General features: G+C 48.9%; 2 protein-coding genes across 8 annotated transcripts in view; both read right to left on the reverse strand.

Annotated features, from left to right (window-relative positions):
- The window catches only part of NEDD4L (NEDD4 like E3 ubiquitin protein ligase), a 64,596-nt gene that overhangs the window by 20,287 nt on the left and 30,474 nt on the right, over window positions 1-13,835 (reverse strand). The gene's annotated exons all lie outside the window — the stretch shown is intronic.
- Window positions 3-13,835, reverse strand: LOC126647611 (uncharacterized). The gene has a single exon (XM_050329992.1). The coding sequence runs from the start codon at window positions 11,940-11,942 to the stop codon at window positions 10,665-10,667; it is 1,278 nt and encodes a 425-aa protein (XP_050185949.1). The 5' UTR covers window positions 11,943-13,835; the 3' UTR covers window positions 3-10,664.

A 13,835-nucleotide genomic window follows, 5' to 3' on the forward strand; every position in this document is an offset into this window, starting at 1 on the left:
TCACACGAGAGGAAAAAAAAAAAGGCAGAAAGAGGAGGAATTTTACATCAGAAAAACAAAAAAAATACAAACAACAATTTAGTCACAATGAAACAAACAAAGATGTTTGAGTACCATTACTTCAGCAATCAGCTGGCTCCTACCCCTTTATTGTTGTCATTATTTGTTGTCATAATTCACCTCTCCGGGACACTCAGACAGGCTCCGTGTGGTGGTGCTGGACACAATCCTGCCGGGGGGAATCCCCCAAACCAGCCCAGGAACTCCCCAAAAGCCCTGAGGAGCCCCAGGCGGTGTCCTGGTGAAGGGGACAGTCCCAAGGCTCCCCTGAACACAGGGAATTCCGGCATGGGGAGGAGCTGGTCCGTGCTCCAGGACACTTGGGATTCACTCAGACAGGAATTCCCAAAATCAAGAACTTGCATTCTTCCAAAAACACGGTTTCTCTGTGACACCAGACCAGCCCCAGTGATTCCCAAATAACCTGCTGCCTATTTATAGCCACACCATGCATGGAATTCCAGGAAGTGCGTGCTGCTGCTCCAGAGCCAAGTTTACATATTTCTCATAGCAGAGCATTAAGTTAAATATTAAAATCCATATTTTATGTGATAACATCATAAGAATGCTGTTTGTAGGACAAAGATTTTTCATTACAGATTTTGGACTTCCTAGAAATGACCGAAAACAACCTGGTAAGTATGCCCTGGTAAGTTTTTAGGGAATTAACACATTTCTCCCTTAATATTGCCAAATCCCAAGTACCTGCCCACTCCTGCTTCAATACAGATACTCCAATATCAACTGCTCTGAAGAAAACAGATTTTGAACAGAGTAAATACATGTTCAGTTTTCCTGTGCAGTAAAGTTTGCATGTATCTTACTCCTGCTTTCATTAAGGATCAATATTAGAAGACAGCCATCAGCAAAGGCAATGGCATGAGGAAACACCTCATTAAGTGTTATTAGTAAAAAACAACAGAAGCACCTCGAAATTCTAACTTGTGCCAAACTTGTGCCTCACAGTGTGAAACAACTGTTCAGCAGGGGACACTGAGGGGACAAGGTGACACTCCCAAGACAAATGCATGTAAAAATGAGGCTGCAACTTGATAACTCCCCAAAGCCCGAAACAAAAGCCTGGGATAAAGTCCTCAGTGCCAGAAAAAGCAGAGAAAGGAAAAGCAAAGAGGAAAAGAGGCTCAAAGGTCCCAAAGGGTGCAGAGCTGAGCCTGGAGCACTGTCAGAGGTGTTCTGGGCCCCTGGCCACACACCACTGCTGGGTAATAACACCCCACCCACCTACAGTTGCCTCCCTTGGCATTTTCAGATGGTCAGGATGTTCCCAGCTTCCCGACCTGAAAATCGGTGGGTGCTATTTCTGGGCACTGTTAAAACAGATGCCACGTTCCAGTCCAGATGTTGCTTAATTTCAGAGCAGGCTGACACAATCCCTGTAGTGAATTTACCTGGGTTTTTAATGCCTTAAAGTAAAATACTCACCCCCTTCTCAGACACCACAACCACCCTGTGTCGCTTTTCAGTACACAACCATGTGGCTGAATTATTAGAGCCTGATCTACCCAGGTGGAAATGGCCTGATGAGGTTCATTACTCTAAATAAATCACAAGCAGGTTAATTCCCAACTTTTCAAATCCCTGCATTCCTGGTGGGTAACACACACTAGTCTTTAACTGCTCTTGACTAAAACCTTAAAATACTAATTAGCCATCAGAGATGTCTTTCTACACCTCAGGCTTATCAACCCCCTGATCTCATTCATATGAATAAAGCTACAATGATAATTTTATTATATTCCTTTATCATTTGATGAAAGGAATACTAAAATTAAGTTCTTAGTTGGCAAGTTTCAGCAATAGTTCCCTCTCTTTATTAACTGAACTGCAATAAATCTCTTTTCGTTTCTATAAAATTTCAGTTGCCACTGTCACCGCTCCTTTCCTAAGCAAAATATTTTCAGCAGCACTTCCCACTTCCCAAGCACAACTAAAATTCCATTTTCCATTTGCTAATAATGGCAATTTACCACATTTTAGCAGTGGATCTTTGCAACCTGGCTATAAATATTTGCACTCATCTTTTCCTAAGGCTTCCCAAAAGGTGGGAATTCACAAGAGGTGCTATCAGCCCATGCCCTGCTCTTCTCTCCCCCTGGGCAGTGACAACCCAGAGGTTTAATGGAATAAACACACCATCTGACCCCACCTTGCTCAGACACAGCCAGAGGTTCCCTCTCCATGGAACTGCCATGGGAATGAATTCACCCCCCTGAAGGTACCCAGGGTTTGTGCCCAACGATGAGGCACACGATGTAACCACGGAACAAACCCAAGTTTTCCCTACTGCAAATGTGCAAGTGCAGGCAGAGCACACCACACACACAGGGGGGTTGTTTCCTAAATACAATCCTCTGTTTTTCCTTGGTACCAGAACAAACAAACACCGGCTTTTCCTCCGGAAGCTCAACACAACAACAGCGTCGGGTTTCAGCTTCCCTGACACTTTCCCTCTCAACTTTCACTTTCCGTCCTGCACTGCACCCAGGGCTCCAGGTGTGTCACACACAGCCCTGCGTCCCTGCTCCCCATCTGCAACACCACAGAGCCAGGGAACAAGGCAGGCAGACCCTGGGAACCAAAGCACAGCCGAGACATCGTGCCTTGAGCTGCAGCTTCCGACGTGAGGCACTGTTGCTCCAAGATCGTCACAGCTGAGGGAAAAAAAGTCTCCTTCCTGGCACACAGGGACAACCACAACTGGATCCTTTCTTAAACAGATTAAGCAAGCCACAGGACATAAACATCAATTATTCAAATTCTAAATTACTTCTCTTGCATTGCCACTGCTTATTTAAACATTAAACAAAAAAACAACACCGGGCACCTATGCCAAGATCTGATATATTCCTGAAACACGAGTAACAGCCAAAAAAACCTCTGGACAATGTCAGGGAGAAGACAGCCAGTTAAAGCCTTATTCCATTCATTCCAGGGAAAGGGCCTCTGGTAGTTAAAGGTATGACATGGGAGGGCTGCAAACAGGCAGCTGCTTCCTCACCCTCAGTTATCAAACGCTCCATCTGTGATGGACAAGAGGGAATACCTGCTAGAATTCGTATTACTGCACTACCAATGCCTCTGGAAACACGGGAATCCGTTCTTCCTCAGCCACTGAACAGACCAAATAGGGCAGAGGGCAAGGAGTAGCCTTGGCAGGAGGAGGGAGCTGATGCCTGAGACCCTCAAAACAGGCCTGAGCAATGAGAGGATGAGGAAAACAGGAACAAAATCAGTGTACAGAAGTGAAAGAACAGATAGAGAGCAAATCTGTTACGACAGCTTCTGTCCCTTGTTCTGTAAGAAATGAAGGAATTATTGACAAAAAACCCTCTCAAAACAAAAATGGAATAATCTTCTTATCCTTGTAACTCCCCAAGAGAACAGTGAGGCACAGTGGGATGGACTCACATTCCCAAGGCAGTAGTCAGTGAGCACCACTAAGCTCCAAACATTTTGCACAACAATCTGCTCTACGGCGGAACAGACAAACCTGCCCTCTGCAAACCGTGTAATTCCAGCCTGGGATGCCAAGAGAGCATTCCCACAACAGCCCCACAGCTGCAGCTCGGGGAGGAGCACAGAGCTTGGGAAACGCTGCCGTGGCCAGGGCGCTTCACGTGTCCCAACCCACCGGGCAGACGCGTGGCACCGCGGTCGTTCCTGTGCCCCAACCTTCACCCGCCCACCCCACGCGCTGTGACAAGGGCAGCACTCCAAGAGCAGTTTTCCAAAGAACTCTTGCTGAAAGTCTTTGCTCAGAGCCCTCAAAGCTTCCTCACCCGAGTAACAGAGCCAGCAAATACTGGAAGAAATTAAGGGCCTCTCGTGTCAGGTTTTGGTTTCTGAAGCAGCAGAGAAGTACCCTGAGTACGTGCAGAGCTGCAGCACAAACACCTGCACACCTTGAGAGCTGAGGAGTTCAGAGGCACACAGGATTCCAGGAACAATGGTACTCTGAGTGGAGAAAGCGGATGGAGATGTGAGGCCAGCAGGGTGGAGCGGGCGAGCAGAGGGCAGAGGCTTTGCAGCAGCAGGATTGTTCCCAGGAGGAGGGGTTGGTGCCTCTCCAAAGCACAAACAGCTGCATTTTACTACTTGGAACTTGCAGAGAGGCCCCCAAATTCTTCATTTGCTCCAACTCTCATCCTTGGCACTGCTCCCACCCGGGGAGGGTGCCCAGAGCAGCCCTCCCTGCCCATGCAAACACATCCTTCCCTTCCCTTCCCCTGCAGCGCTGCTGCCCCTCAGCTCCCCACACCACGGGCACTGGGAGTGCATTTCCAGGGGGAAGGGCACCTGGAGCTGGGAGCTGCTCCTGCAGATACTGGCAGGCAGGTGAGGGAGGCTGGGGAAGCTCTGCCATGCTACACAATATTAAGCAGAATTAAAGAGGGTAATTAGCTGGTAAATTGTTCATTAACGCTGCCTTGTGCTGTGAACACCAGGAGCTATTCCAGTGACAGATCTTTTATTACCTACACTCCTTCTCTCCTCTTCACTAATCTACTTATATCCTACCTTTCCTTCTGCTCTAAGCAATGTCCTACTTTTTCTGCTTCCTCTCCTCGTCAACAGCAACTCAGACTTTTGGATGTATTCAGACTTTGGGGTTTCACTCCACTTCTGTCCTGACCAATTTTTCTATTGAAGTGCTTTCTTGGCAGAGAGCAATAAAGAAATAGAGCCCCCAGAAAAGCCAAGTATTGTAAGAGTACAAATGCTCTAGCGTGCTAGGGGGATTTATATTCCCCCTAAAACTATTCCAGTGCTCCTCAGCCATCCTGGAGAAGTGCAGCAGCTCACACCTGTGAGTGTCCTATAAACTGCCAGGGATGAGCGGGAGCAGCACCTTTTCCAAGCAGCCAGCTCTGTTACATCAGGACCATCAGCGTGTTTATCTGGACTGTGAGGCAGTGCTTTAGGTATGTGGGCTGAGGTTAAACAACAGACATGGATGGCAGGGAAATCAAAGTCAGGAAAGGCTCTGGAGGCAGGGAAATGAGATCCCAGAATGGCATCAGGCAAGGCACGCTGACATTTATTCAGCCCAAATTTTCCAAAGGTACTAAGTACATTCTTTCAACCAGCTGATCCCAGAAGCACATTAAGGCACAAGAAGGCATTATGCTTGGCAATATTGGACAAAACAGTTTGGCTTTAATGATTTTCCCGATGTTAAGGAAAAAAAACCCAAATCCATTTAAGAATCCTAAAGGTCACTTTTATCTGACACTTGACCTGCATTCTACCAGGTGAGGGGAGAGATGGCTGTGCACTGACCAGGGAGAACAGAAAGCTACTTCCTGCTGAGGCCACTGACATGCTGATTGGCGGACATTAACTAGTCCTAATTTCTGTAAATTAACCATCATCTACACCAACACATCTTCAACCACCTTTTCCTTGCTGAGACCGAGAATCTTGACACCTGCTCAGTTTTCAAGGTTAGAAACAACACATTTGTTTGTGCCAGGGGCACCACATCCCACTGTGCAGCTCCCAGCTGTGCCCCCTCCCTGAAGGGTGATCTGTCTGCTCTGAGCCCTGCCCAGCCTTTGGAAGTGCTGCAATCAGCCTCCAGCACACAGAGCAACATTCACCACTACACCTAATGCTGACTAAGTAGGCTCCTGTTGCCTTATTTATTCTAAAGAATGATTACATATTATTCTCTGCCATCCAAACCCCTTCTTTAGGTAGCAGGATTAAGAATATCAGACTTCAACAAGTAACAGAGAATGAGGCCAGTCAGGCCATGGACATTTAGAGCTGAACCTCCTACCAAAGAAAAAACTCCCACCTCTCAACAAAGCTGATGTTCTCTTATTCTTTTCCTGGAATGCATAAAATACAGGCTGGAAGTTGTTATTTCCAGCCCAGGCTGCAAGGGAAGCTGCACTGACAGCTCTGGACTCACACCTCAGTACACGGCACGCTCTGTATTTAATTTGCACAACTCATCTCCCTCCTTTGCCTTTAGCTCTGGAATTAGCTTCTCCCACACACCCTTTTGATTTATTCATCCCTTTGGGACACACAAAGCTGCCTGGTCATACTGCTGGCTGTATTAATTTATTTGTCTGTACAGAACTACTGACTATTGGAAGCTCCCAATGCCATCCTGGTAGATGCAAAGACAGATAAAAGCACTGGACTTTAGATGAACATATGCAATAATACATTTTCCAACGAGATTTAACCTGGAAAGCAACTCAGCAGGGTAGATTAGGCTTTAGAACAGCTGCTGAACTAAAAACTTCTGTTCATGTGCAGAACTTGTGTTCTGTTTACGTGCATAAAACACGCACGGTCCAAAAATTCGTCATTACTTGGCAGCTTTTCTCAAATAGCAAAGCAGCTGAAGAGCACAAAAAGCAATCAAGACTCTCTCTGGTTCCTTCTCTGTAATTTTGTGGGGCCAGATCTGCAGCGAGGCAGCTCTGGCTGGCACCTGCAGTGTTAAACCCGTGTCAGCACTTCCATTACAGATGAATTTCTTGACTCTGCAAGCTCATTTACACTACTGGCCATGTGCTATTTGTGCTCCACTCACAGGGGGAAAAGAGGAAAAAGCAAAATTCATTCTGGCCCTTGGTACTTCCCTTCTTGCAAATGAGCTCCAGCTCTGCCTGGGTCTGAGCCTGGCCCCCTCCTCAGCAGTGAGAATGTTTAAGGACAGATGTGCAAGCTGATGGAGACGATAATTAAAAAGGGGGGCAGGTGATTTCTTGTTGAGGAGAGAAGAACGGATTTTGTCCTTAACATGAAAGCTAAAGAGACCCAAGGGCTGGAATTCATCATCCTCTACCTGCAGCTGTCAACAGAGTCCTTATCTGCAGAGACCAGAGGCTCTCCAGATACCCATCTGCACTCCTTGCAGAGCAAGTGTAGAGCCAGGAAAATCACAGCACTATTCATTTGAGCCACTGCAAACCTCCAGCCAAGGGCTACATGAATTATCTTCTAGAAATGCCTGTTAAGAGTCCAGGTAGCAGTGGAAGGCACCTGGGACAGTGGAAGGTGTCCCTGCCCATAGCATGGGGTGGCACTGGGTGGGCTTTAAGGTCCCTTCCAACCCAAACTATTCCATGATCCCATGGAAGTCTCCAAGGCTCAGTTCCAATCTCAGTGGAGTGGCTGCTGCTTCCACTCTCATCCATGGGAATACAGGACAGGCAGCTAAGCAGTTGCATACAAGCTCCTTAGGAATAGGATTTGTCCCACTTTTATCTGTTTATTCCTTGGAGCTCTCAGACATTCAGACTTGGTTCCAGAATTGCAAGAGAACCTGCACTGCTAAAAATGTCCCAGCGTGGGGCCAGTTCCAGGAGGTGATGTAAATGAAGCTGGTGACAGGCTGGGCACGGAGCACAGCAGTGGCACAGGCAAGAAGGGCAGCTCTAGAGGAGAAAGCCAAGATCCCTCTCTGAGCTGCATCACCCACCAAATAACAATCACCTCTGGCAAACCCACTGCCCTGCTGTCTCTGAGCTCAAATCCCCAAATAAACAAACCCCAATACGAATAGACAGATTCCACCCACAGCTCTCCCAGTGGGATAGAAAAGATGGGTCAAGGATTTAAACTTGCCTAGTAGTAGCAATTTGCTGCATGGATTACTATCTATTCTTTGCCAACTTTTGCCCTGGTAGAATTCTTTTCCAAACTGCAGGATGTCACAAAGGTACAAAGGGGTTACCAACAACCTTTTTATGCTTAAGGGATGTCACTGAAACCAAGGAAAATGGTGAGTGGACTGGAAGGACTAAGAAAGTATCCATCCCCCCGAAAAACAAACTGTCAAGATCCACGGTGCTCTATGCTCTCATAATATAATAATGCATTAGAATATGTTATTATGTGATTCTGAGAAAGAGCAAATATTTTTCCTCGTCTCAATTGCAGTCATGTAATTGTCAGTGGCTAATTACTAATTTTGGAGAAGGATTCCAGCCAACAGCTCTGCCTTTCCCCTGCACAGCTTTGTTAACAGCACACTTGGCTCTGCTCTGCTCTGGGTGATGAAAATGACCCCAGAGCAAACACAAAGCTCACCACTGACACATCTCAAGTCCATCCAGTGACAGCAAGAGGCCTCCCACTATCCGAGGCCCTTCCCCTTATCTGAGCTTGCTCTTTTTGCTTTATGCATCCCAATCCCAGCTGGTATCTCTGGAGCATGCACGATTCTGTACTTTCACAACCACATTTATCCTAAAATGATTTCTAAGGAAGGAGAGAAGAGCTGAGCTGTGAAAGAGCCAGTGGTGCCATTTCTGTTCGTTAACTGAATAGAATTGAGTCCTACTGCTGCAACGTTTTGTTAGGGCACGTTGTGTTTTGCTCCCAACAAAGATGCCTTTGTCAGCTCTCTCCAACAGTTGGCCAATACATGCCATTTCTGAAGTGTTTCCCACCGATCCAGCTCTGCACTCACAGCCCCCAGTGATAACCAGTGGCAGCATGTGGGATATGCACAGTACACAGACCTTCCACCGCACGACACAAAATACCAGGCCAGGCAAAACCAATCTGCAACAAGACTTCCAAACACACTTTTTCACAATTAGACAGAAGCTCAGCCTTTCCTCAGCATTTCACACTGCCTGGTAATGAAACACATCCTGCGTGCCCCAGAGCACTTGTCTCCCAGAGCAGCTATTTGGAAGGTCACGGGCCCTGGGAGCAGCAGGACTGCAGACGCCCGCTCGGATGTTTGCTCCGAGATAAATCCGGCTGCAGCAGCTGCTGCTCCCAGCCCTCATCAGTCACACACACCCCAACCCCTCGCACCGCCACGCTCCACACTTCGTGTTTTTCACGCTGCAAACTGTAAACCATGGCAACTTCTCCCCTCAGCTTGAGAGATCAGATATTTCAGGCGCAGCCTGAGTGGCATCACAGATCCTCCAAACTTACTTCTGTGGGACAGACTAAAAAAGGCACCTTCTCAGGGAATGTTCTGTGTTGAAAAATAAAGCAAAACCCGCACCACCACAACGCCTCCGCTCCCCACACTCCCCACGGATCCTGCCCAGCCAGTTACCTCTACCCAGCATATTTCTGGGCTTACTACAAAGATGACAAACACCACGAAAAAAGGTTCAGGTTTCAACTTATTCTGTTCCTCTGAGGCTTTTTGCCCCACAGAAGGCAGTGCCCTGTGGGCTGAGTCCCTCAGTGGGAAACGGAGAGCACGGAGGAACAACCTTCTCGTTCTCCTCTGGAAACACCAAAGCACATCTTTGGTATGGAAATCCACACTGGGGCACATCTGCACAAACCTCTGCTGCTTTTGTGCTCGGTTTGACATCCTGGAGCTGCTTCTACAATTGGTTATGGTGCTTCTCCCTGAACAGCTGATTTTGGAAAGGAACGAGGGATAATAAATAGGAAAGGGAAAATCAGATATACCTTTTTTTTCCTGTTTCATTTTCAGAATGAGATTTAGAACACTTAATGTTGCACTGCATACAGCAAGTGAAATCAAGAAGAAACGCAGTGAAGCTTCTGCCTTCCAAATAGTCTTGCTGAGATGTTCTCAGGCTGACAGGAAAGACACGACACACTCCTGACCAAAACTGCTCCCTTACACAGCCTGAAACCAAACCTGGACTGGGCAAGGGATTCCTTTTCATTCCACTCTTTTGAAATAAAACCTTAGGGATACTCTGTGGTTTTCTACTCACAGTGCCCACTGAAGAGCTCAAAAGAAAGTCACTCTGGAATAACTCGGAGCCCACGAGCTGTTCCAGGGGAAAGCTGCAGAGTCATCCCTGGCCTTGCTGCAGGAGCAGCTGCCTCTGTGCTGTGTTTCAGTGCCTGGGAGCCCGAGGTCCCCTCGGTGCCTGTTCCCACAGCTGGAGCCTGCAGAGCTATATACAGCATCCCCCAGCGAGCTCGGCAACTCAAGTGGGCCGGCTTGGATTGCACGGCGAAGCAATTTAAGCAAATGACTAATCTAAACCCCTCAGTTTCATTCCTCCTTCGGGGTGGCTGAAAAACATCAGCCATCAATCCTCACCCGCTGCAACAAAGCAAACCCAGAAAGTTAATTTTGCCATCTTAACACCAAATCAAGGCAAATCCAAACAAGACTGCTTACTGAGCTGTGCCCAGCCACTTCGACTCGGATCACGACTTGTGGCACACAGAAACATGGTGAGTTTTGCATTTCCAGAAGGAGAAAAACAAAACTATCTAACCTTATCTAAGTCAGTATTTTGATTGGAATTATCCTAAGATTCCCGTGGTCTTACCTGCTATTGCACTACAATACGTATTTTAAAGCGTGTGGAGGTGCACACGTGGATACATCACACTTAGAGCGTGCCAAAATACTTGGTTTTAAACCCAGAGTCCTGAAGGTCTCACCCAACTAAACGTGAACACATAATTTGCCATTTGAATGCTGCGATTTTCAAAAATCTTTCCAGCTGACGTAACAGTGAATTAAGAAACATGTGACAGTAGGCTCTGAAAATACTACACTGGATGTAATCACAACTGAGAGCAAAGTTACGTTCGATCAGAAACAGAGATGATTCGTGGCTGGGTCCTGAGAAACGCAGAACATTCCAGCACTAACCATGCAAGTGCTGCAGTTGCCTCCAGTCCAGCAGGCTCTGGAAGGCAGTACGCGTGTCCCCGGCACACGCGTGTCCCCGGCACACGCGTGTCAATGGCACAGCACACACTGTACTTACTGCGGCGCCGGCTGCTGTGGGACCAGGGGTGCCACGACCGTCTTTCCCGACACCCTGACCTTCTTCGGGCCCACGGGTGACAAGAATCCTGAAGTGCTGCTGCCTCGTGTTTTGATCTGGCCTGATTTTAAACAAGCATCCCTGCCCTTGAGGAATCCGCTCTACCGAATTGCTTCTAGGTATTTCTGACCTGTTCCTGCCGTTCCCAGGCGGTTCTGAAGCCAGCCCATCAGCTGAGGGGCTCATTCCTTCTGCTGGCGGCTGGACAGGGTAGGAAGTACTCCTTTCCAGCCGTATCCGAGGATACCTGACCAATCTGTCCCCCTTTGTTCCAGTAAACCCAAAGTTACATCCGCCCCCTGCGCCCGCTCCGCTGCTCTGCGGTTGTTGTAACTGGAGAACAAAGAACTTTTTCCCTGAATTTGCTGACAGATCTGGCACATGCTGCAAGGACCAACGCCGGGGTTCAGGGCTGGGAGCGCTGTTTGGAGCCTCCGAGCCCAAGGGGAGCAGAGTAACTTGAGGCACGTCCGCACTCGAAGCCCGATGCTGAATCCTCACTCCACTGATGTTCAAACCCGAAGCCGCTTCGCTCGCCTCGTCTCGCTGGGCGGCGGATGGAGCCTCCTTGCCCTGGTTATTGGAGGGGATGGTACAAAACACTCGGTGATTACAGCAAACAGTTCCGTTTGTCTGCTGTCCCGACCCTTCGGTTGGCCCAGGCGCAGAGCTGTCGGGAGTCCCCTGCGGACTGCTCCGAGCAGAGCCGTGTTTTTCCGGAGGGGCCGCGCAGTGCTCCCCGAAGTCCGAGGGTTTGCCGGGCGGGGCGTCCTCGGGGGGCCCGCTGTCGCCGTCGGCAGCTTTGCGCTGCAGCGAGATCTGCACGGAGGAGCTGCGCGTGGGCCGCGCCTCGACGCTGCCCAGCAGCTGCGGGATGAACATGGACGTGCTCCTCTTCAGCGAGCCCACCTCCTGCAAGTCGCCGTCGTCGCCGCAGTCCGCGCCGAGCCGGGAGAACGCGTGAGGGCTGCTCCTTCTTGGCAGCGTGTGGAACGCCAGGAAAAAGTCATCTTCCCTCTCCCGGTCGAGGATCTCCGACTCGGGGGCTGTGTTGCTTCTCCCGGAGCCAAAATGAAACCGCAGCCGATGGGCCATGGTTTTACAGAGAGGAGAAGGGGAGAGGGAGAACAGCAACAATTCGGGCACCGCCAGAAGTTAAAAACCAGAGACATAAACTCCAAGGAAAAGTGTCCCATCTGCCAAACGGTTAGCACTGCAGCCCTGGGAGCGACAGATAGCAGAAATAGCCCAAGTGGCAAGCAGCATTCCAGGCATGATTGGGCAGGAGCAGTCAGCGCTCCTACACACGGTGACATAGGGTAGGATGGCGGCAGTCACGTGGCCTGGTTCCCCCTCTCCAATGTAAGCGGGTGGGGGGTTTGTTTTTTCCTTTTTTTTTTTTTAATGCCAGCAAGAGCCTGAAACAGCACCTTCCCAGCTGCTCCTTTTCCATCAGAGAGGAGCAGCCCCAGCGGGAGAGCTCTCGCAGCTGACTGAGGCTGCGAGCGTGCTCGGCACTGCTGTAAATCTAAACCACATTCACAGGGCACAAAAATTTAACTGCAACAAAAACACTCCCCCTTCGTGTTCAAAGTTGAAGCCAACACCACATGCAAATGAGGGAACTTCTTTCGAGAGTCCCCTTTTGGTGCGTTTCAGCACTGGGCTGCCATGGCAGAACTGGAATAAATATAGCAGAGTTATGCTTTCAATTTTAACTGTGCTCCTAACACGATTCAGCAACCAACTCCTTGCCTTGAAAAAGCTCCAACTTGCACATTGTCCCTATGAGCTCAGTATAACCTGCACTCCCCTGCACAGCCCCTCGGAGTAGCTACAGAAATTCCACGTATGGCAAAGAGCTCTCGCAGTGAAACCAGCAGGAATGCGCACGATGGCAGGACACAAAGCTCCTTTTCCAGCTTTGCCAGGCAGTACAGACGAGGGAGAAGCGGAGCCAGGCACTGCACGTCCCCCTGCTCCGATCTGTCCCAGCGCCCGCACACAAAGTGCCCGCTGCTGGCTCGGTGCCAGCGAGGGTGTCAGCAGTGCCACCACACGTGGCACCAGCACAGAACACAGTGACACCCTCCCGCAGCCAAAGGGCCTCGGGAGGAGGGCAGGACACACCCAGCACCCTAAATGAGCTGTTACAACGCAGATACTCAGTGCTCTGAGGATACTCACACGTGGCGGGTGCTCACACTTGTTAGCCAGAAGTGCAGCTCCATCCCGGCGCCTGGACAACTGTTTTTTGGGAGAACTGGAAAGCCTCAGCTTTGTCAACAGCCCTGAAAATCTGCATGTGGGGGATCAATCCCCTATCTAGACATTTAAACCTCTGCTCGCAAGCAGTTTGCTCTCAAAAGCCAGAAAATGGAAGCTCAGACCCATCCACTGGCCCAATCCCCCACTGATTTCCACAGATCATGAGCCAACAGGAACATGAACAGCTTCCACACAGTGACAGTCCTGGAGATGGCCTTGTGGAGGTGCAAGTGCTGGTATTATTTTACTTTATTTTTCAGCTAAAGCACATTACCCACAGACAGTTTCTCTCTGTGCCCACGGTGAAGCTGCACCTCATTTTCTCTGGTTAGACTGCGAGTAGAAAGGCAAGGACGTCCTGCAGAGCCAGGGTGTGCTTTGGTGACTTGGGAACAACAAGAAGGAACAAAGTCCTTGCAATACAAACCATTCAAGTATTGACAATAAATATTTCCAGGTAGAGCTAAAATAATCAGCTCAGTGTCTTCTCACTCTGCAAACACAACCGGTTGGAAAAGGAGGGTTGTGGAAGACACAGATGTTTCTATGCTGTTCTGGTTTTAATAAAAGCATCTTCACAACTCTGATTCTAATTTTGAACGAGTTAGTTCTTAGCACACTCACTCCCACAGCAGATAAAATAACACCTTTAAGTTTTGCTGCATTTCCACCAGCTGTGTCCCACGGAGCCCTGTGATCAGTACAACAACCCAGACAAGC

The sequence above is a fragment of the Myiozetetes cayanensis genome, unplaced genomic scaffold (assembly GCF_022539395.1).
Source record: "Myiozetetes cayanensis isolate MyiCay16 unplaced genomic scaffold, myiCay2020 scf4, whole genome shotgun sequence".
NCBI classification, from domain to species: Eukaryota; Metazoa; Chordata; class Aves; order Passeriformes; family Tyrannidae; genus Myiozetetes; species Myiozetetes cayanensis.

Coding starts and splice junctions, on each gene's coding strand:
- LOC126647611 (XM_050329992.1), bottom strand. CDS start 11,942: ATGGCCCATCGGCTGCGGTTTCATTTTGGCTCCGGGAGAAGCAACACA.